This window comes from Dendronephthya gigantea, unplaced genomic scaffold, assembly GCF_004324835.1.
Source record: "Dendronephthya gigantea isolate DGI-Jeju-01 unplaced genomic scaffold, DenGig_1.0 000006F, whole genome shotgun sequence".
Classification (NCBI taxonomy): Eukaryota; Metazoa; Cnidaria; class Anthozoa; order Malacalcyonacea; family Nephtheidae; genus Dendronephthya; species Dendronephthya gigantea.
Window position 1 is genome coordinate 2976829 of NW_021163016.1, and position 23603 is coordinate 3000431.

A 23603-nucleotide genomic window follows, 5' to 3' on the forward strand; every position below is an offset into this window, starting at 1 on the left:
TTGATCCAATGTTACTACAGGAGAAAACCTAAACTAAACGAACTGTATTCATACTGGATAGCTCTATCAGTTCTAAACTGTTCTTCCTAAAGGTCCAGTAAGGATCATCTCTTATTGATCCAGTGTTACTACAGGAGGAAACCTAAACTAAACTAACTTTATTTATACTGGATAGCTCTATCAGTTCTAAACTGTTCTTCCTAAAGGTCCAGTAAGGATCATCTCTTATTGATCCAGTGTTACTACAGGAGGAAACCTAAACTAAACTAACTTTATTTATACTGGATAGCTCTATCAGTTCTAAACTGTTCTTCCTAAAGGTCCAGTAAGGATCATCTCTTATTGATCCAGTGTTACTACAGGAGGAAACCTAAACTAAACTAACTTTATTTATACTGGATAGCTCTATCAGTTCTAAACTGTTCTTCCTAAAGGTCCAGTAAGGATCATCTCTTATTGATCCAGTGTTACTACAGAAGGAAACCTAAACTAAACTAACTTTATTTATACTGGATAGCTCTATCAGTTCTAAACTGTTCTTCCTAGAGGTCCAGTAAGAATCATCTCTTATTGATCCAGTGTTACTGCATTGAAAAAGCTCCAGGACTTAATTCAGATGTACATGATGTTTCGCTTGACTGACCAATGTTTGACCTGTTACATGCAGGTGCCGCAGTTATATTTAAAGATCCTGCTTTAACTATTCAAGGGCGCGGTTGTTGATTTTTTCATACGGGTGGAATATATTTTAATCTCCTATACGCGTGCCATTACTGTTTCAATCTTTGTTTATTCCACATTCTGACGATAAAATATAATTCATCAAGTTTTGATCGTAAGACGCCGTACTTTGATTAAGATCTGATCTTCTGAAGAGTTGAAGAATTGTTTTTTCACTGGTGGAGTGTTTAGCGCCGAAAGTTTGTTCCGCAAGACGCGTGTCCAGTACGTGTAGACTTCAGAAGGTAAGCCAAGAAAATCGCTCTTTAAAATTGAGTAACTAGACCATGGCTATCTAATGTAACAAACATCACTTTGTGATTAGCAATGTTAGCCGGTTCGCCTAACTTGGCTTGTATAATTACGCGTGATCCCAAACTTATTGAGTATACGACTGAAATGTGTACGATTCAATGCAAGTTATCTGAAAAACACGGACATCCTCGCAATAGTTACGCGCCCGACGGCTGTGATATGTGTTTTGAAATGGTCTTAAATGATATGGTGTAACCAGCGTTCTCACTTCTAAGGAAATTTCCTTAGAAAAGTTTGACTCTGTCGACGGGAGGGAGGAATAGTTAATATGTTCTTTTCAAACGTTCGTTGTCTCAGCTTATTCAAAAAACCTTTCCCACAGTAAAAAGTAGGCATATTTGAATTGTAAGAGCACATTCGCGAGGCTACATCACAGCAGTGGAATTCATCAAACCTTGAAAGCGAGAAAAGATTATTGCTATAGAACAGAGTAAATTTCTAGAACTCTTTGGTCCTAAAATTTCCATCTAAATCCTTTATCAGTTTTATATATGACTGATTCCTTTACATCGTTTATTTTACAACGATTGTAACATGTTAAAGTTCTGAAAGAGGTCCTTGCAAATTCTTATTTTCTAGTCTGATTATTACATGATTATGACCGGTCCGTACACTGGTCCGTATCTAATTTATTTTGTTATAATAAAATTATGTTTTTATAAGTACAGAAATCCACAAATTTTGATGATCCTCGATCAACTTTCCGTAAGCGTTTGTGAGACAGATGAAGTTCTCGCTGACTGAAAGTTAACTACCATTATATATTGTTTGAAATTAGCAATATTTATCATACGGTTGGTGCATACTAGAATCATATGACAGGTGCAAATCAGTTTAAAGCCTTAGAATGAAAGATGATGCTTACCGGTGAAATAAGCGATATTTATGTTGGTGCATGCGTACCATATTTTATAACTGAGATATGCGAATCAGTCTAAAGCTGACCTCGATCATCCACACCCTCCCCCCTCCCCCATCCCCACAGTCCATGGTCCTACATTTTAAGAAGGAAAATTTTGTAAAATTGACCTTCAGTTTTGCTGGTGTGGTTATGGTTTGAACCGGAAGGTGTATCATGAAAATGTACAACAATGTCACCGACGTTCACAGTTAGTTTACCGTTGCTTCCCTTGAACGACTCCGGTCCTTCTATCGTTGCTGTCATCGTGACTTCTTCGTCTGGTTGCAAAGAAATTGGTTGTGGTAACATGACATCGCAACCCCAGACACCATCTTTGTCTGGTCTCGAAACATAGTGCCTGGTTTCATATTGTTTTTCTTTCACCTTGAATTTTACGGAGTAACTACTGCCACGACAGTCCCCAAATAAGCGAACGCCCTGAAGGCGAACACTTTCGTTCACAGTGAAAGTCAGAGCGTTTATCTTATCGTCTTTGACGTAAAACCAAGAGTCTTCAACGACGTCGCTTTCCGCATGCGCATCGAATCTCGTTATGGTGATTAATTCGGGCTCCACTACGGGGTATTTCCATTTCAGACCAGGAACTTCGTGTCCATTGAGTCTTTGTAAAATGCCCACAATCTCTTCGCTTGTGAGAACCTTAGTAAAAGAAACAGAATTTATAATTTCGTCATACGACATCGCCAGAAAACGAATGTCATAGACGATATCCCCTAGTACTTGTCTTCTTGCGCTCTTGTCTTTTTTAACATCCAAACCCTGCTCCGCGCATTTGCTGTCAGACCACTTCACAACAGCTTTAAACAACTCGATATCCGTTATATGCAAAGAGCTCGTTCTCTTTAACAAGGCAACCAGTATTTGGGGATCAATGTCGCAGAAACCCTCTGAGTTAAGGCATTCGGTAGTTCTTACTGAAACAAAATGCCAGCATTTTACTTCCAAATCTCTTCTTTCAATTTTCTGCGCTAGTTTCAGCACTTCGAAAACGTTATTTTGGTCAATGTTCGCCTCTAGAAACTTGCAACATTTTTCTACCAACGCCAGGATGAAGTATTTTTTAGCTAAATACAAGAGTCCTGTCGCATTCTGTGCAGTAATCACACAATCATCTACGTAAAGAAAGTGTAAAAACCCCTCGAAGCAATCCTCGTCTGCGTCGGGAATACAAATGCGCGATTCTTTCTCGGCTAACTCTCCGTAAAACATTTTCTCAAACACTACACTTGTCGTACCAAGGACGTATTTGTGAGCGTAAAATTCGCGCCCACCTTCCTCTCGACAGAAGAAGGATATATCACTCACGATTGTTATATTAAACATGTAAGCATTTCTTTCTCTGGCTGTCGTCTTTCTGCATTGCCAGCTATCGCTCTGACCTGAGGAAGTCATGATCGATGATGTGATGACACCAAAACAGAGAAATTAAACCTGCTTCTGAAATTACAGAGTTTTTAAAAATGAATGCTCATAAAGCCACACCACTACGGTTATTGCGTTTAAAAGCGCGGACACACTCGAATAGTTTTTAAAATGCACACGAAGCAACATATATGGCAATGTTTACGAGAATTTTTTGTATTAAATACACCCCCAAATGCAAATCATTTCCAGGAAGAATTGGACTGGTTTGTTCGTTGCTAAGGATTGTACCATGTTGTTAACGACGATTTATAATTTTAGGCTCATGCAGTACTATAAGGTTTGCAATTTTAGACTCTATATTCAGTATACTAGCTTCAAATATAACTTGGTTTGTGTTGAAATCAATAATAAGATTGCATGGTTTGCCTGTATGTAGTCAAATAATTAAGAGAAATCCCCTACTATATACAGGCTAAGGTTTTGACGCATTATTCAACATATTACTACATAAACAAGTTTCAGTCAACAGTAAAAAAATCCATAACAACGTATACACTTGTTAATATTCACACCCAGCGCGACCCCGGAATTAGTTTAAAGTAACATTGTACACAAAGTTAGTCTTGTGGACTATAAGATCAGATCCTGAACTAACAGAACTAGTGAACTAAGTCAGTTTTTTCGCTCCATCTATTATTGGCTACTAAATGTACCATCTACGCCAACAAGCTATATTAGTTAGCAAGTATTCACTGTTGACCTCTTACACTCCTTGCATTATTCAAAATTGAACCAAAAACGTCGGACAGTTGAACTGCATGTCATGACAATGAATAAAACGTAGAGTTGAGACATAGTCAAAGAACTAACGAATTATTTACTGTAGTAATTTGTCTGAATGGTTACGATTTCTTCATCTGGCAGTAGCCAGTTTAGGGAGATCTTGGTAATACGACAGTATTTATCATTTATAGACCTGGAGTGAAGAGGTTCGGCAAAATATTCTCCGAATGGTGCTGATATTTCGGTTGTTTCTCGTTTTTAATCATCGTCCAAACAAAGAAAGTAGTTTGATAGCATATCAGTGTTTAACAAGGGCTTACATAGAACTTAAAAATATAGATTTGTTTTTGAGTAAAAATGCTGCAATCCAGTGTCCATATATGAACAGCTCAGACTCTCAGAGAGTAGAAATCCTCTTTGAAGCTAGTAGGAAACGGCTACATAAATATATCGACTTCCGCATTTCGGGATAAAAGACGCACCACACTATCTTTCTACGGAAGTCTCGACATTTTAAATCTAAAATTAGCTCAGATTATCATTACTATCAATATAATCATGGTCTCTAGGTAACAACGTAACAATGATTGATAATCTGGTATGACAACAGTCTTACAAAGCAACGTGTAAATATTGTAAACGAATTGATCAGCGACGTATTATTCCATTGTGATAGTAGTGTTGAGTCAAGCGACCATGCATTTTATTAATTTTGTGCCCGCAAATACGTTATTAACACGAGCAGTTTTTGAAAGGTTTTATGGAGATTCTGCTCAGAGAGTCGAGTCGCACATGTCAACTGTCAAGGACACAGATGAAGATAACTTTCTGTTTTTCTGCACTCTTGGGAGTCTCTGAAGATGACATTGATCTGGATGCTTTTTCATAGTGATAAATCACAGGAAAGACTGATTTTGAGAATTATAAGGTCCTAATTTCTTTATTTAAATCCCGCTTACCGCGCAGTTTTATATGTGACATACTTCTTATTTTACAACGATTGTGATATATTGAGGTTCTCTAACTCCCTAAGGGACCTATCTTTGTAAATTCTCAATTATTTTCTAGTCTGATTGTAAATTTTATGATCCGTCCGTTCCTGGGCCGTACATGATCTATTTTGTTATAATTAAATTATGTTTTTATATAAGTACAGAACTGACAGTGCTTGTGTTTAATTTTGCTAATCCCTGATCAACTTTCTAAGCGTTTCTGAGACAGGTGAAGTTCTCACTGTTTAAAAGTTGACGTAAAAACTACCATTATATATTGCTTGAAATTAGTAATATTTATGTCGGTGCATAGTCATTTAAATCATTTAATTAAAGCCTTAGAATGAAAGATGATGCTTGCCCGTTACTATAAAAGTTCATGTAAATACTACTATTATATATCGTTTGAAATTAGCGATATTTATGTTGGTGCGTACCATAATTTTATAACTGAGATAGCGAATCAGTTTAAGCTGACCTCGCCAATCCACACCCTCCCCCTCCCCCGCAGTCCACATTTGGTCCTACATTTTAAGAAGGAAAATTTTGTAAAATTGACCTTCGGTTTTGCTGGTGTGGTTATGGTTTGAACCAGAAGGTGTATCATGAAAACGCACAACAATGTCACCGACGTTCACAGTTAGTTTACCGTTGCTTCCCTTGAACGACTCCGGTCCTTCTATCGTTGCTGTCATCGTGACTTCTTCGTCTGGTTGCAAAGAAATTGGTTGTGGTAACATGACATCGTAACCCCAGACACCATCTTCGTGTAGTTTCGAAGGCGGATAGCGCCTTTTTTCATATTGCATTTCTTTCACCTTGAATTTTACGGAGTAACTACTGCCATGACAGTCCCCAAATAAGCGAACGCCCTGAAGGTGAATACTTTCGTTCACAGTAAAAGTCAGAGCGTTTATCTTATCGTCTTTGACGTAAAACCAAGAGTCTTCAACGACGTCGCTTCCCGCATGCGCATCGAATCTCGTTATGGTGATTGATTCGGGCTCAACTGACTCAACTACGGGGCTTTTCCATTTCAGACCAGGAACTTCGTGTCCTCTGACTCTTTGTAAAATGCCCACAAGCTCTTCGTTTGTGAGAACCCCAGTAAAAGAGACATAATCTATAATATGGTCCAGAGTCATGGCCAGAAAACGAATGTCATAGACGATATCCCCTAGGACTTGTCTTCTTGCGCTCTTGTCTTTTTTAACATCTAAACCCTGCTCCGCGCATTTGCTGTCAGACCACTTCACAGCAGCTTTAAACAACTCGATATCCTTTGCATGACTTGTATCTAAAAAGCTCGTCCCCTTTAACAAGTCCTCCAGCATTTGGGACTTGATGTCGCGGAAACCCTCTGAGTTAAGGCATTCAGTAGTTTTTCCTGAAAAAAAATCCCTGCATTTTTCTTTCAAATTATCTCTTTTAAAACTCTGTGCGAGTGTCAGCACTTCGAAAACGTTATTTTGGTCAATGTTTTCCTCTAGAAACTTCCAACATTGTTCAGACAAAGCTGGTATTTCGTATTTGTCAGCCAAGTACAAGAGTCCTGTAGCATTCTGTCCAGTAATCACACAATCATCTTCGTAAAGAAAGCGTAAAAACTCCTCGAAGCAATCTTCGTCTGCGTCGGGAATACAAATGGGCTGCGATTCTTTCTCGGCTAACTCTCCGTATAACATTTTCTCAAACACGACACTTCTCGTACCAAGGATGTATTTGTGAGCGTAAATTTCGCGGCCACCTTCCTTACCACAGACAAAGGATACATTACTCATGGTTCTTCTGTTTTCATACATGTAAGCATTCCTTTCACTGGCTGTCGTTTTTCTACATTGCCAGCTATCGCTCAGTTTACCTGCGGAAGTCATGATCACCATTAATATTATATGACGCCACCAAAACGGAGAATGTGCACCTGGTTTTGAAGAAAAAAGCTATGAAAATGGATCAACGTTCATAAGCGAAACTTAGATGATGAATGTTATTGCATTAAAAGCGGGCACACTTGAATACGTCTTATAAAAACTATTATGAAAGTGCACATGAAGCAAATTTGATCAGTGGTTATCTGATAAATTTATCTTTAATGCAAATTATCTCGTGATTTTAAGATAAAGTCCGATTAGTTAGTTAATGCGTTATCAACTGCCAAGGTTGACAATGTTTGATATTCGACAGAATAGTTTATATTGCTTGCAAATTGATATTCAACAGAACAGTTTATATTGCTTCGCTTGCGTTTAGGACAAGGATTGCTGATGTGAAGGAATTTTCCGTTTTGACAATGTTTAAAGAACCGCTTTGTACACTATACAGATCAGCAAATTTGATATTCAACAAGCAACAGAATAGTTTATATTGCTTGGCTTGCGTTAGTTAGGCCAGAGATTTGCTAGTGTGAGGAAATCTTCCGTTGTGGTCGGAAGAGATGTAAGCCGAATAATTCCGGGAAACCATCATGATTACAGACTGTTTCCAAGAACAATTTTATATGTTCTTAGAAAGAAATCTCATCAAAACGTCCGTTCCCACACACTTCAGTTTGACATCTAATCTTGACTCAAGTGAAAACTCAATAACACTCCATCCAAAGTCAATTCAGTTGACATTAAATTCAGATCCTAACAACAGGGGTCGGTTGTATAAAACTCTGTTATTACCTAGTTATCTCAGAAATACATGACTCTGATTGGACAATTCTGTCCTTAACTAAAGTTAAAAGTTAACTAAGTTAGCTAGTCTTTTACACAACTGGTCCCTGAACTATAAATTGTCATTTCACAGAAGCCACAGAATGCCAGGATACGAAGTTCAGTTTGCCGAGCCGCTGGACAAGTCGTTTGAGTGTCCGATCTGTTGGAATGCGTTGCGCAGTCCAGTTCAAGTAACACCGTGCGGTCATCGGGTGTGTCAATCATGCCTCGAGCCAATCATTGTTAAAGTATGCTCTATTATATTCCAAATATTCCAATATATATGTATCAATCAACTGTAAATAGATTTAATTTAGATTTATGAGTGATCAAATGATTCCATAGATTCCATAGATGCAAGTGTAGTAAATGTTTCTTTAATGAAAGCCAAATATGGTAACCAAATGTAAAATGAAATGTTATCCGCCCTAAAGAGATTATCATGTAACCACTTATATATAGATGTAATTTTCCTTGTATACATCAGAGTGAATAAAACTGTGTAACCCTAAAGTTGTGCTGTGAATATAAAGGAGTGGCAAATGGCTACCCAAAACTCAACAGGTTATGGGCCCAGGAGAGCTCTGGTCTTCGATGGAAACGAATCGAAGTACGAATTATGGGAGGTAAAGTTTTTATCATTTATGCGGATCCAAAAGCTTTACAATATTTTTGTGCCTAGCAGCGATGAGCGTGAGCTAGATGAGTCGAAGAATGCCGATGCCTTCGCCGAACTTGTACAGTGTTTAGACGACCGAAGCTTGTCCCTAGTGATACGGGAGGCAAAAGATGATGGTCGAAAGGCTTTAACCGTGCTGAGAGAACACTATCAAGGAAAAGGAAAACCCAGAATTATAGCTTTGTACACTGAACTTACTTCGCTGAGAAAAGGAGAAAGCGAGTCCACAACGGACTACATCATACGCGCGGAGACCGCTGCGACAGCACTCAAAGCAGCAGAGGAAATAATAAGCGACGGTTTACTAATTGCCATGGTTTTGAAAGGCCTTCCTAGGAACTATAAAACATTCTCTACTGTGATAATCCAACGAGAAAAGCAGATGACATTCAGCGAATTCAAAATAGCCCTGCGAAACTACGAAGAGAGTGAAAAGAGTTGCCATAGTACGGAAGGCAAAGATAACGTGATGTTTGCCGCCAAGACGAAATTCGACGGAAAATGCTTCAAATGTGATAAGAAAGGCCATAAGAGTTCTGAATGTTGGCTAAAGAGCGAAAAATGGTGTGCCAAATGTCGAACCAAGACCCACAATACAAGAGATTGTAGAGCCGCAAAGAAGGACGCAGCGAAGCTTATCAACGGACAAGTGAAGAATCAAGATTTGGATGAACATTCATTCGCATTTACGTTAAAAGATGGTAAAGGTAGGAGTACGAAGAATTCGAAGCTTCTCGTGGACACTGGGGCGACTAGCCACATAATTAATGATAGGTCTAGGTTTGTAAGCTTTGACAAGAACTTTGATCCGAACAGTCACTTTATAGAACTTGCCGATGGGAGCAAGGCTAACGTAGTTTTAGGGAAGGGAAATGCAATGGTTAAATTGTTTGATGTAAGGGGTAATGTACAAAATCTAATGCTAAGCGACGCACTTTATATACCGTCCTACAGTCAAAATATTTTTTCAGTTTCGGCAGAAATAGGTAGAGGAGGATCGGTTGCTTTAGGAGAACAGGTAAGTAAATACACTACAGCTGAAGGTCAGGTATTTGAGATAGAAGAGAGAGAGCGTTTGTACTATTTAAATAGTATCTCTTCTTCGTGTAACAATGCTACCTCCATTAATGAGTGGCACAGGATTTTAGGCCATTGTAACTTTGGAGATGTGCGTAAATTAGAGCAGGTAGTCAAAGGTATGAAAATCATAGACCACAGCGAGAAAGATTGTGAAGTATGCATTCAAGGAAAGATGTGTCAGAATAGAAACCGAGAGCCAGATCAGAGAGCTAAAGCACCTTTAGATTTTGTCCACTGTGACTTGGCAGGGCCAATTGAGCCCGTTGCCAGAGACGGATTTAAATATGCATTGTCTTTTATAGACGATTATACAGGTATCAACATGATATATTTTAAAGCGAAAGAGCGACACTTTAGAAGCCACAGAAAAATTTTTGGCCGATGTTGCGCCTTATGGTAAAGTTAAAAGGATACGAAGCGATAATGGTGGTGAGTTTACGAGTCAAGAATTTAAATCTCTCTTACGAAAGCAGTCAATAAGACACGAGACGAGTGCCCCGTATTCCCCTCACCAAAATGGAACTGCAGAAAGAGCGTGGCGAAGCCTTTTTAGCATGGCTAGGTGCCTGCTATTGGAGGCAAAACTACCAAAACGGTTGTGGACCTACGCTGTGATGGCTTCGGCCTACATAAGAAATAGATGCTTCAACCAACGCTTAGAGAAGACACCATTTGAGGCGTTGACAGGTAAGAAACCAAATTTAAATAATATGCATGTATTCGGCACAACATGCTATGCTTTGCAAAACCAAGAAAATAGACGCAAGAGCCGTAAAGGTATATTTATAGGGTACGACAGAGAGCCCATCTTACTTGATATACTATCCGGAATTAGACAAGATAGAAAAGGTACGTTGTGTCAAATTCATTGACAACTTCCAAGGCAAAGACAATAAACTCAACGATCTTGATGAGTTTGTACCCGAAAGAAAACCTTCGAGTACTAGCAATGAAAACCCCAAAATGCCGAGTACAGTTGAGGAGAGCTCGAATAATCTCGAAACAAACAGCGAGAATGCAACAAACAACACCGAAATGGTTACCGAGGGAGATAGGTATCCAACAAGAGTTCGCAATAAGCCAAATTATTTCGATCAAAGCAAATTAGATGACACATTAGGTGAGAATGTTAATTACACTGTTGATTATTGCTATAGAGTTGCGAACATTCCAGTGTGCTATAAACAAGCACTTGAGTTGCCTGAGGCAAACAAATGGCAAAAGGCAATGGAAATTGAGATGAAAGCGTTGACAGATAATGACACTTTTGATTTAGTACCGCGACCTAAGGATAGACAGGTAGTGGGGGCAAAGTGGGTTTACACTATAAAAACAAATCAAGAGGGTGAGGAAAAATATAAAGCTAGATTTGTAGCGAAAGGGTATTCTCAAGTTTCAGATATAGATTACCAAGAAACATTTGCACCAACTGCACGCATGAGTTCGATCCGAATGTTATTACAACGTGCCGTGCAAAACGACATGATTATTCACCAAATGGATGTGAAAACAGCATACCTTAATGCGCCAATTGACTGCGAAATATATATAGAACAACCTGAAGGTTTTGAAAAGCGAAATGATAGCGGTGAAACGTTAGTTTGTAAGCTGAAAAAGTCGCTATATGGTCTAAAACAAAGCGGCAGGAATTGGAATAATCTACTCCATCAATATTTGATTAACGAAAACTTTATTCAATCTCTTGCAGATCCATGTGTGTATGTGCGTACAATAGATGATGAACGATGTGTGATCGTAATCGTTTGGGTAGACGATATCATAATCGCCTCGAGTGATTCAAATTCACTACAGAGCGTGAAAAAGTCTCTTAAAGAAAGGTTTAAAATGACCGACCTAGGGATTCTAAAATGGTTTTTAGGCACTGAATTTCAATGCAGTGAAAACACAATTAAAATGAATCAAACCCGGTACATTGAAAAGATTCTTGAGAAATTCAAAATGACCGATTGTAAGCCAAAGCCGACGCCGTGTGAGTTAGGAGTAGACAAAGTTTTGGAAGTGGAATCTCCTGAAATGGAGGACCCCGGGCTTTATAGAGCTATAGTAGGTAGTCTCATATATGTAATGACTGGCACTAGGCCAGATCTGTGTTACATCGTGACAAAATTGGCACAGAAAATGTCAAAACCAACCCAGGCAGATTTAACTAAGGCAAAGCACGTTTTGAGATATCTAAAAGGTACTTCAAAATTTGGTCTAACGTTCACAAAGTCCATTAACCCCCTCATTCTTCAAGGTTTTTGCGATTCAGATTGGGGAGCATCTATCGCAGATAGACGGAGTATAACAGGATACAACTATCAACTAGCGCAAAAGGGACCGTTGATATCATGGAAGAGTCGCAAACAGCCGACAGTGGCACTATCCACCTGTGAAGCGGAATATATTGCATTGACAAACGCGATGCAAGAAGCAAAATTTCTGAAACAACTCTGCATCGACATGAAGGTAAGTATACATGAAGGTAAGGCTTTCATAAAGATAGATAACCAGGGAGCGATGAATCTGGCGAAGAATCCTATTCATCATCAGAGAACAAAACATATAGACATCAGGTACCATTTCATTAGGGAAGAAGTGAAGGAAGGACGAGTTAGTTTAGAGTACGTTTCAACAGAGGAAAATATTGCAGACATATTTACAAAGCCAGCCAGTAAAATAAAATTAGAAAAATTTAAAGAGACCATATTAGGTAAGTATACATAGGTTCATAACTGCGCATATAATTTTAAAGCGATGGCCCGCCCTGCTGCACGCCATCAAATAAATAATTTACTATAGAACATAAAGAGCAAGTGGGGGTGTTAAAGTATGCTCTATTATATTCCAAATATTCCAATATATATGTATCAATCAACTGTAAATAGATTTAATTTAGATTTATGAGTGATCAAATGATTCCATAGATTCCATAGATGCAAGTGTAGTAAATGTTTCTTTAATGAAAGCCAAATATGGTAACCAAATGTAAAATGAAATGTTATCCGCCCTAAAGAGATTATCATGTAACCACTTATATATAGATGTAATTTTCCTTGTATACATCAGAGTGAATAAAACTGTGTAACCCTAAAGTTGTGCTGTGAATATAAAGGAGTGGCAAATGGCTACCCAAAACTCAACAATCATGAGGTGAGATTTGTGATCAAACGTATTACGACCTCATCCAAATGCATCATCCGCCCTGCTTTCGGTTTTCCCCCCTGCAAACTAGGCCGAGAAGTCTGAAGCCTTGCAAACAAGGCCGAAACTCTGAAGCCTTAATCAGCACCTTGCAAGCTTGTACGTAGCCTGCAAGAGATAAGAATCTACCTCGTCTTTGTTCACGTTTCCAGGAGCAGAAATCCTAAATGTCCACTGGATAATCTGCCTCTGAACGGAGAGAAGGTATTGCCGCTATAATGATTATCATACATCAACCAGTCATCTTATACAGACAGTGTATCACTCAAAACTGATCTTCCTTGCGCTATTTGATTCAGGTCTTCCCGGATAACGGTTGCCTTCGACAAATCTTATCTTTGAAGATCTTGTGCAGGCGTAATACCGATGGTTGTGACTGGTCTGGATCATTGGCAGAAGAGCAGGTAGGCGATCAATTGCTTTTGAAGCTTTGTTTGTTGTCTTCTTTCCTCCCAAAGGCCAGAAAACAAGCAGTGTTTACATGATTGCTATGCGCCGGGGATTGTGATCTTTGATCTTCGATCTTCATCTACAGGATCACGAGGATATGTGTGTTTACGTTGATACCGAATGCCCCAACTCGTGTGGCACGAAAATAAAGAAAAAAGATCTGGAAAACCACGACAAGGAATGCATACTTCGTGAAGAACCTTGTGAATTCTGTAACGTTGGTATTACAGAATCCCAAAGATGTGTACGTGCAAAAATATTGAAATTAATAAACTTGCACTTCGCAAATAATCATATTAGTGAGCAGCCATCAAACATAAGTACAAAATGCAAGGATACTTTCACTCAGGATACGTACAAACCACTATTTGTGTTACTCTCTGACCTCTCTGTTCCCAACTCTGTCCCTTACTGACCTCACAATTTATTTTTTATTATCTCGTGTAGATACATTTGGAAACATGTCCGAAGTATCCCGTCGAGTGTCCATGGGATTGTGGCGCTTGCAACATGACCAGAGATATGGTAGGAAATCTATATCACTTACTTTAGCCTGTGCGTTGTGCGTATATCAGAGCTGTCGGTTCTTTTACTAATATCTTTCGCATCTTTCAAAGAGTAGATTTTATCACCGCACAGTCGACAATGACCTGAGCGACGGAGCTAGACTGACGCTTAAAAACAGACTTGACTTTCAACGACGACCAGACAAAAACTGAGAGACAATCTTATGGTTCTGTACTGATCAGCTGACAACACGTGTATACTGAGAAGAGAAATGTTTAGCCTAAATAGGAAAATATATTTAATGGTATTGAGCCAAGTGCATGTACTTCATTCACAGTTCATTAATTTTGTTCAAATTTATATAGCTCGTTCTTCATAAACGAAGAGAGTGTCCAATGAGTGTGTTGGAATGTAAATATTACGATGCTGGATGTAAATTTATGGTAAGGATATCATAACATAAATTATATGTCGAATGTGCCCAAAATTTTCCGGCAGAGTCGACCATTCTTCGGCGGACTCGACCATGGTCGAATACGCCATTCTCCGGCGGACTCGACCATCGTCGAATTCGCCATTTTTCGGCAGACTCGACCATGGTCGAATACGCCATTTTCCGGCGACTTGGTGATAACACATCAGTAAATATTTTAATTGATATTAATAAGCATTGTGTCAGGTCCATTTATTTTTCGGGATGAAAGTTTAAGAGTGGAAGATAATTATGCTACCGTTCACAGGCGAAGCGAGACGAAATGGACGAGCATTTGGAAAAGGCAACAAAAGAGCATTTGGATTTGGTGCACGAAAAATTAGTGCATCAACAGAAATTTCTCGACGCGCAGAATGAAAGCATTGGACTTCAGAAAGAACACATCAAACTGCAAAGAGATGCTCTAAGCTCATACAAGAAAGATCTGGTGGAGCTCAGAAGCAAATTTGCCGACGGAGAATATATTTGGAAGATTTCAGAGTTCAGTCAGAAGATGAAGGACGCCAGGACACAACGTTCACCTGAGCTGCTGGTCAGTGAACCGTTTTACACTCATAAGAATGGCTACAAGATGTGTGCTGGATTGTGGTTAAATGGTTTCGGCAGTGGAAAAGGGAAGTATATTTCAGTAGGATTGCAGGTGAGGACTTTGTAAGGTTTATCAAGTAAAAATAGAGATGATCCTAGCTCATTGGACCTCTAGGAAGAACAGTTTAGCGGAACTGGGAAGTTTATATCTAGTGTAGGTTTAAGGTTTCCTCCTGTTGTAATCACTGGATCAGTAAAAGAATGACAGTATTTGTACTCTGCGGGAATGTGAATTTCCAACTGATAATCCTAGCGCGAGGATTGATGAAGCTGGTTAGTTTAACTTATAATATGGCTGCGTAATCTGATAAATATTTTCTGTTTTTGCCAGGTTATTGTTGGTGAGTATGATGACATTTTATCCTGGCCTGTCAACCCAAAGTTTGCGTTCACCTTGCTGGATCAACGTGAGAACGCGAAGGAACGACGACACGTTACGGCAAGTTTCGATCCTCACTGGATTGCCAGACCCACACCCGAAAGGCAGCTTGGTAAAGGCGCGCGCAAATTTGTCCTGCAAAACGTCGCGTGTGGTAACACGTACTGCAAGAATGATGCAATATTTATACGGTTTGTGGCTGACGTCACTCCTAGAGCGCAAAACTTTGTTGAAGCCTAAGGCGGCCAATGTTCTCATAAGGTGGATAAACAAGACTGTTCTTGCACCATGTCAGGACTGAGAGAAACGCAAAAAACTAAGTTCTGTACGTTCTGGGACAATTATAGAATTCAAAGCATATAAGAACGGAAGTTTAGCATTCGGGGATAAGCGATTTTCATTGAAGATTAAGATTAACAGTCGAGTTTCATATTTTAATCTACTTTTATCAGTTTATGTAGTTTTCATTACATTTTACGGTTTGAGGAGTAAGTATCTTATTTTAATGCGTGTATTATGTTGAAATATAATCCAAGGAACGATACCATGGCATGATTAATTATTTGTTGCGAGAAAACGGTAACTCGTACCTATATTGTGCATGATTACCGCTTGCATTGACAGACGGGCTCGTAAAAGACACAGGCTGACGCTTTCGAAAATGGTCATTTCTGTAGTAATACAAGTAAGGATTAATCACTCCATTTACGAAGTATATAGTCTTAGCCCAGGGGTACAAATATTTATAGAAGATTTGATCGTGACCTCGAAGAATTTCGTAGGATAATGTGAAGATGAATGGAACAGACGTCAGATAAAGAAAACCAACGATGGTCAACATTCGGAAAATGGTTTTCTTCTCTTTTGCGGTTAAGGTGAATGTTTGGACGACGTCTGTGACGTTTCTGGCTTTCTTTGACGTATTTGTGTTTTCGGAAGATGCTGTTTCATCGTTCTTGTATTTCTTGTTGTGGTCAATGTTGTTTGAGATGACGATACCTGATTTTAAAATTTTAGGATATTACGTGATATCTATAACCATTCTCTAATTCCATTAAGGATCATCTCTTACTACTGGAGGAAACCTAACCTAAACTAACTTTATTTATACTGGATAGCTCTATCATTTCTAAGCTGTTCTTCCTAGAGGTCCAGTAAGGATCATCTCTTATTGATCCAGTGTTACTACGGGAGGAAACCTAAACTAAACTAACTTTATTTATACTGGATAGCTCTATCAGTTCTAAACTGTTCTTCCTAGAGGTCGAGTAAGGATCATCTCTTATTTTGATCCAGTTATACCACAGTGGGGAACTCATAAATTTTACCTGAATTTATTCTAGGATCCATCTTAATCCCATCACCATATTTTCTATCCTTCATTGACAATTTACATCCTTCTTTATCATCTTCCTCTGTGAAACTTCCATTATTTAATGAACAGCAATCCCTTGAACCTGAATTTCCGCTGTGTTGAGCCATCGAGTTTCGACTGACACAAAAGATCTTTACATAAACAACGAGGGTATAGGCCAAACCAAATAGAACAATGGACAAATGCATGTAGTATATCTTGTGAAAATACCAAATTGTGGAGAAAATCGTCATCAGAAGTGCCCACAAGACAAATAACAGCAAACTCGTATAAACTAACAGCTTTTTCCGCATGTATATTCTGTGATACAAGGGATATATGATAGCAAAAAATCTCTCTGAGGTCATAACAATTGTCATCAGCAGAAAAGCGTAGCCCAAAAATATGGAAAGAATTATATCGGTGGCAAGTTCAAGAGTACAATGTAAGACTCCGAAAAATTTGGACAAGATCACAGAAATAAAAAGAGTCTGACCAACGCTGCCTTTGAGCAAGTCCAAAGTTGCGAGAAGAAGTAACAACGTGTTGGACACTGGCTGGCGAGCCCTTGTTTGGTAAAATCTGTACACGACAAAAGCGTTCAAGAAAAAGGTTAGCAAACTTGTTAAACCGTTCACGCAGCACAGCGCAACTTCGTTGAATTCTAGAGGAAGGCTGACGTTGTTTTCCTTCAACCGACAGTAAAATCCTCCCGACATTTTTCAATGAGATTGAGTTTGATAAAAGCACCTGCAAAAGTTCATAAAAAATGCAACAGTAAGACATTGTGTGCGTTGTAAACTAATCAAATTTTTCTCACAGAGAACGCAGCGCTTCTTAAATCCTAAATTTTTAAAGGAATTCGTCGTTTGAAATCCAAATTTTCATCGCATTTTACTATTGGTTTCTTTGACGAAACCCAGCCGGCCGGCAGGACTATAAGAAATTGATTCATTCACGGCTAGGCACATCCCACTAAAATACACAAGAAACACAGAAATAAATGCGTATAATGTCACTCCCTGATCTTTCCAACCCCGAGTATGAATTGTAAATTTTGTAAAACATGAAAAGTCATATCTGGCTTTGAAGAACTGCTTGGGCAAACAATTCATTACTTTTCGCTTGCATTTTCAACCGAAATACAGTCACATCCATTCACAAGTGAACTATAATGGATTTAACAGTTTTCGTGCCAATATAAATAATTTCTACTAACTATCGGTAATGCTGCGAATGCCACACAGCTATATAGTTCCGAGACGGGACACAAATTGCATGCTGAGACGGCCGAAAATTATTCTGAGTATTCAAAAACCCGGTGTTTTAGGACTTTCAGACAAGTCTGGAGTATTTCAAGGCAATATACTCAATTCGGAATATACATACCTATTATGTGAACCAAATGCAACCCACGAACTGTTCGAGTCGAGTCAGTCGACAGAGACAGTGTCCAAATGAAAAGTTAAAAATGATCATTTATGAAATGAGCCGTCAGCCAGACGTAGCGTCACAATTAATTAGCCACGGGCATATCTCTCTTGCCAACTGCGTGCAAACAAACATCGCAAAACAAACAGAAAGCAGAGAGTGTTATTGCATGATTACCAAAAGTACAAAAACTACTCTCGCTTAAAACTTAAAAATTCTTACTGAACCGTAACAGATATCATTAAAAAATTAATCATTATTAGTAAGACGGGGTTCTCGAGGCCTGCATTAGCCTGGTTAAGTTTTGATGATTTACAGAAATATTTTTCGCTTTTTTTCCAGCAACAATGAAATTGCCAGAATCTGACATCTGTATATGACGCTCTTTGACTTGGCCACCCTAATTGAATTAGCGGTATGCGAGTGTTCGTAGCTCGCGGCAACCCCTTATACCATGCACGGCAACAGATAATCACAAAGCCTGCAACGAGGGGTTTCATGACTTCATTTTGTCCCGGATGTGTCCCACGGTGCATTGCAGTTAATTGTTTAACAAGTGACGTCACCTCTTCTATGGCCTCTCTTGTTGTGATGCGCTATCGGCTGAGATCGTTCACTGTTTGTGTTGAAAGATGAAAAAACTGGCGGTCTCTTAGGAGTTGGCTTGCGTATCCGAAAATGCTCATTCCTGTAGCAATATATGTAAGGATTGATTACTCCACATAGAAACATTGCCGTAATGGCCCAGGTGTAGAGGTAATTTTCAATGACTTTATCGTATCCGCGAACAGCCATATACGCGAATGATGCAAGACCTGGCAAGGATGTCACAAAAAGAACACCAATGATACTCAGCATTCGAAAGATGGTTTTCTTTTCTTTCGTAGTTATGGTGAATGTTTGAACGGCACTGTTGGTTTTTCTCGTTATCTTTTGGCAGGAGTTTTTAGCAAAAATGATCTCTTTGTTTTTATGATTGTTCTCCTTACTCACGATGAAACCTAATTGAATAGTTTAAATTGAAATATCACCTCTCATATTGATCCATTTTTACTACAGGAGGAAACCTAAACTAACTTTATTTCACTGGATAGCTCTATCAGTTCTAAACTGTTCTTCCTGGAGGTCCAGTAAGAATCATCTCTTATTGATCCAGCGTTACTACAGGAGGAAACCTAAACTAAACTAACTTTATTTATACTGGATAGCTCTATCAGTTCTAAACTGTTCTTCCTAGAGGTCCAGTAAGAATCATCTCTAATTGATCCAGTGTTACTACAGGAGGAAACCTAAACTAAACTAACTTTATTTAGTACTGGATAGCTCTATCAGTTCTAAACTGTTCTTCCTAGAGGTCCAGTGAGGATCATCTCTTATTGATCCAGTGTTACTACAGGAGGAAACCTAAACTAAACTAACTTTATTTACACTGGATATAGCTCTAGTGTAAAAAAATTATTGATCCAGTGTTACCACAGGTGTAATCACTATCAATGCGTGTTTATTATTCCAAATTTACCTGTGTTCAGTACGGTGTCCATCTTAATTCCCTCATCTCCTTTTCCAACATCGGACAACCGATAATCAACTTCAATATCTTCTTTCGCAAAACCTTCATTATCCAACGAACCACAGGTTCTTGATTGAGCCACAACGTCACGTTGGATTGACGACTTTTGAGAGTTTCGACTTATGCAAAAAATCTTCAGGTAGACACAAAAAGTATAAACCAAACCGAATGCCAAAACACTCAAATACACAAAGAACAGATTGGAAAAATACCAAACTGTGTGTAAGGTCATCACCAGAATCGTCCAAACTACGAAAAGCGTAAAACTTGAATATATTAACAGCTTTTTTCGCATATAAACACGATGATAAAGAGGATACACGATTGCAAAAAATCTCTCAGAAGTTATAACTACCGTTGACAATAGAAAAGCGTAACCTAAAAAGACGCAGTGGATTGCTTCGGTAATATTTTTGAGAGTGCAGTTAAAATCTCCGTAGAGTTCCCACAAAATCATGACAATGAAAAGCGGTTGGCCAAAGAGGCCTTTGAACAGATCCAGTGATGCCAAAAGAAACAGCAACGTGTTTGAGACAGGCTGGCGAGCCCTCGTTCGGTAGAATTTGCAAACAATAAAAGTATTTGAAATCAAGTTTAGTAAAAATGTCGTAACATTCACGCAACACAGAGTGTAGACATTCGGTGCAATGCGAGTTATAGTGACGTTATGCTCTCCGGCTTCACTAAACCAACAATGAATTCCCCTTGACATTTCCGTGGATTCAACCAGGACACCTGCAAAAGTTCATAAAAAATGCGTCTGTGGTTGGTTCACATACTGTATATACATGCATTCTAATCTCATTCTCAATTTTAACTGGACAAATTCTGCACCCTTCAAATGATCTTCACTCCTGGGGGATACGACTATACAATCTGTTTCTCGATTCCATGAAACTGAGAATTCAGCGAATACAGACTGACAAGAATATTTCTCTTTGTAGCGCATCACATGAACGTTAAATACATATACCTCTTTTTGAAACAAACGCTGAACGGCTCGACAAAGTTTACAAGGAGTTAAACTTGAAATGCACAGACTGCAAAACTCGATGTTATAAGAAGTCATTGGCAGGTGTCGAAAATGATCAACTATAGGCCTCCAACTTTCGCCAATTTCGGGCGAGCCCACATTATCGGCAAATGAATAGCGAGAATATTATATTAACCAAAGAAAAACATTTATATACCTTAGTTTTCCGGTGAAGAGCTCGAGTTGTGTCGAAGTTTAGATCATAAACGCGCTTCTATATATCTCACATGCAATAAACATGGAAACATCGCATGCACGTTTAATATTTGATTAAGACTTTACACAATATACGCATAACCCGCACAAACACTGATATATCATGCATGCTAAACGAATTGACAGGAAGACCGCTTTTTATTGGCAATAAAACTGATTGAAGAAAGCTGCGTGTTGGCTGATTCGATTTAACTCTCATAAAAAATTAAAGTGCTTTAAATTTTTATTTTCTAACATTTAGGTCAACAAATGTATACTGAAATACGCGAAAACTAAGTTCTTTCGATTTATTCACTTAGTAATTTCAAGGATAACACATTTAGACCTTAACGTGCGTATGAAAACGCGTAAGTGGATAGCCTACATGACAGGCGGTCCTTAACATACTTAGTAAAGTAGAAATGCTGCCCTTAATACTGAATCCAATTGATTGCATAACGATGCACTACGGGATCCGTAACCCCGGCGTAACGTCACCTCTGTTATGGTCTCTCTTGTTGTGAGACGTTATACCGAGCTCGTTCACTGCTTGTATTGAAAGATGAAAAAACTGGCGGTCTCTTAGGAGCTGGTTTGCGTATCTGAAAATGCTCATTTCTGTAGCAATATATGTAAGGATTGATTACTCCACAAAAGAACATTACCGTCGTGGACCAGGGGTAAAGGTAGATCTCGAAGAATTGATCGTGACCTCGGATAACTTGGTACGCGAATGTCGAGAGAAGCGGAAGTGACGTCAGATAAAGTACACCAACGATGCTCAGCATTCGAAAAATGGTTTTCTTTTCTTTCGCGGTTAGGTTGAATGTTTGAATGGCGCAGCTGACTTTCTTTGAGATCATGTGACAGGGTGTCTCAGGTGACATTGTTTTTTGCTTCTTGTGTTTGTTGTTCTCGACCACGCTTCTGTTGATACCTATTTTTAAAATTTCATAGTAATTTAGTAATTTCTTCTTTACTCTGCAGAATTCGAGATATTGATCCGGTGTTACTACAGGAAGAAACCTAAACTAAACTAACTTTATTTATACTGGACAGCTCTATCAGTTCTAAATTGTTCTTCCTAGAGGTCCAGTAAAGATCATCTCTTATTGATCCAGTGTTACTACAGGAGGAGACCTAAACTAAACTAACTTTTTTTATACTGGATAGTTCTATCAGTTCTAAACTGTTCTTCCTAGAGGTCCAGTAAAGATCATCTCTTATTGATCCAGTGTTACTACAGGAGGAGACCTAAACTAAACTAACTTTATTTATACTGGATAGCTCCATCAGTTCTAAACTGTTCTTCCTAGAGGTCCAGTAAAGATCATCTCTTATTGATCCAGTGTTACTACAGCAGGAAACCTAAACTAAACTAACTTTATTTATACTGGATAGCTCTATCAGTTCTAAACTGTTCTTCCTAGAGGCCCAGTAAGGATCATCTCTTATTGATCCAGTGTTACTACAGGAGGAAACCTAAACTAAACTATAACTTTATTTATACTGAATAGCTCTATCAGTTCTAAACTGTTCTTCCTAGAGGTCCAGTAAGGATCATCTCTTTTTGATCCGGTGTTACTACAGGAGGAAACCTAAACTAAACTAACTTTATTTATACTGGATAGCTCTATCAGTTCTAAACTGTTCTTCCTAGAGGTCTAGTAAAGATCATCTCTTATTGATCCAGTGTTACTACAGGAGCAAACCTAAATGATCCTCCAATATACCGTTGATAGCCGACCATACCATCTTGTGCAAATCCTCCATTGTTTAACGACGCTCGCTTTCTTGACGTCGCTGTATCGCCATGTTGGATTATCATCTTTTGAGACTTGCGACTTACGGAAAAAATCTTCGCGTAAACAGAAAGAGTGTACACCAACCCGAATGCAATGATGCAAAAATAAACGACGTACAAATGTTTGAAATACCAAACTCTGTGGAAAAACACAACCAAAATCGCCCACGCTACCAGCAGAGCCAGGCTGGTATAAACCAACAGCTTCTTTTGCGAGTAAACTCGATGATACAGAGGATACATAATGGCAAAGAATCTCTCTGAAGTTATAACTATTGTTGTCAATAGGAAGGCGTAACCGAGACAAAGACACAATATTGCTTCAATGATGTTTCCCAAAGCACAACTGGCGATGCTGTGGTATTCCAATAATTTCGCCAAAATAAAAAGTGGTTGGCCTACCGCACCTTTGAGCAAATCCAGCGATGCCAAAAACAGTAGCAATGTGTTCGAGACAGGCTGGCGAGCCCTCGTTTGATAGAACTTGTACACAACAAATGTATTCGCGATCACGTTTAGCAAGCCTGTAATACCAGTGACGAAGCAGATTGCGGAAACATTCGATAGTGCACGTGCAACAATGGTAATGTTCTTATCTCCGGTTTTGCTAAACCAACATCGTAATGATTCTGTCATTTTTCAGTTGGAAAAAGTGTAACAAAGCACCTACAATAGTTTACAAAACACGCGTTGTAGTTGAATCATAAAATTTGCCGACCAAATCTCGTAGTAGTATTGCAACTAACCTATTGCAACGATTCTTTGCTGACAAATTCCACGTTCTTCATCACAACAAGAGAAACATTATAGACAATGGAAAGGTCAGAGGGACAGGGGTTTGTTCCCAGAGTGCAGGTAATAAGGGTGAAGTAAAATAAACATATTCATATATATTATTTAGGAAAACACAGTTTTCGATGCATGGGATAAGGTATTTTTTTTCTCAACTCTAGAGGCTAATATACATACCTTGAAACAAACGCGACAGCTTGTAAGGTTAAAATGACGAACAACAAAACTTGATCAGACAATGAGAACCC

At 38.8% G+C, this 23603-nt stretch overlaps 4 protein-coding genes across 6 annotated transcripts; 2 read left to right on the plus strand and 2 right to left on the minus strand.

Annotated features, from left to right (window-relative positions):
* The first annotated feature begins 744 nt into the window (after positions 1-744).
* On the plus strand, positions 745-15563 carry LOC114516494 (TNF receptor-associated factor 5-like). Of its 2 annotated transcripts, XM_028535989.1 has the most exons (9): positions 745-965; positions 7888-8037; positions 12909-12963; positions 13059-13163; positions 13295-13453; positions 13657-13734; positions 14082-14159; positions 14457-14849; positions 15129-15563. In XM_028535989.1, the coding sequence occupies exons 2-9, from the start codon at positions 7898-7900 to the stop codon at positions 15414-15416; spliced, it is 1296 nt and encodes a 431-aa protein (XP_028391790.1). In that variant the 5' UTR covers positions 745-965; positions 7888-7897; the 3' UTR covers positions 15417-15563. The 2 variants fall into 2 exon arrangements, with proteins under 2 accessions (XP_028391790.1, XP_028391791.1); XM_028535990.1 differs by lacking the exon at positions 13295-13453.
* On the minus strand, positions 2030-3205 carry LOC114516611 (BTB/POZ domain-containing protein 6-like). Its single transcript, XM_028536138.1, has one exon. It carries the CDS (start codon positions 3164-3166, stop codon positions 2030-2032), a length of 1137 nt encoding a protein of 378 aa, XP_028391939.1. The 5' UTR covers positions 3167-3205.
* LOC114516612 (BTB/POZ domain-containing protein 3-like) lies at positions 5163-6878 on the minus strand. The gene has a single exon (XM_028536140.1). It carries the CDS (start codon positions 6876-6878, stop codon positions 5622-5624), a length of 1257 nt encoding a protein of 418 aa, XP_028391941.1. The 3' UTR covers positions 5163-5621.
* Positions 9896-12696, plus strand: LOC114516495 (uncharacterized mitochondrial protein AtMg00810-like). 2 transcript variants are annotated; one of them, XM_028535992.1, is made up of 2 exons: positions 9896-10242; positions 11264-12696. In XM_028535992.1, exons 1-2 carry the CDS (start codon positions 10110-10112, stop codon positions 12280-12282), a joined length of 1152 nt encoding a protein of 383 aa, XP_028391793.1. In that variant the 5' UTR covers positions 9896-10109; the 3' UTR covers positions 12283-12696. The 2 variants fall into 2 exon arrangements, with proteins under 2 accessions (XP_028391793.1, XP_028391792.1); XM_028535991.1 differs by lacking the exon at positions 9896-10242 and adding an exon at positions 10364-10675.
* Positions 15564-23603: the final 8040 nt, after the last annotated feature.

Coding starts and splice junctions, on each gene's coding strand:
- LOC114516611 (XM_028536138.1), bottom strand. CDS start 3,166: ATGTTTTACGGAGAGTTAGCCGAGAAAGAATCGCGCATTTGTATTCCC.
- LOC114516612 (XM_028536140.1), bottom strand. CDS start 6,878: ATGAGTAATGTATCCTTTGTCTGTGGTAAGGAAGGTGGCCGCGAAATT.
- LOC114516494 (XM_028535989.1), top strand. CDS start 7,898: ATGCCAGGATACGAAGTTCAGTTTGCCGAGCCGCTGGACAAGTCGTTT. Junction 13,164..13,294: donor GATCATTGGCAGAAGAGCAG/GTAGGCGATCAA, acceptor CTTCATCTACAG/GATCACGAGGATATGTGTGT. Junction 14,160..14,456: donor ATGCTGGATGTAAATTTATG/GTAAGGATATCA, acceptor TACCGTTCACAG/GCGAAGCGAGACGAAATGGA.
- LOC114516495 (XM_028535991.1), top strand. CDS start 10,519: ATGCCGAGTACAGTTGAGGAGAGCTCGAATAATCTCGAAACAAACAGC. Junction 10,676..11,263: donor CAAATTAGATGACACATTAG/GTGAGAATGTTA, acceptor AATCTCTTGCAG/ATCCATGTGTGTATGTGCGT.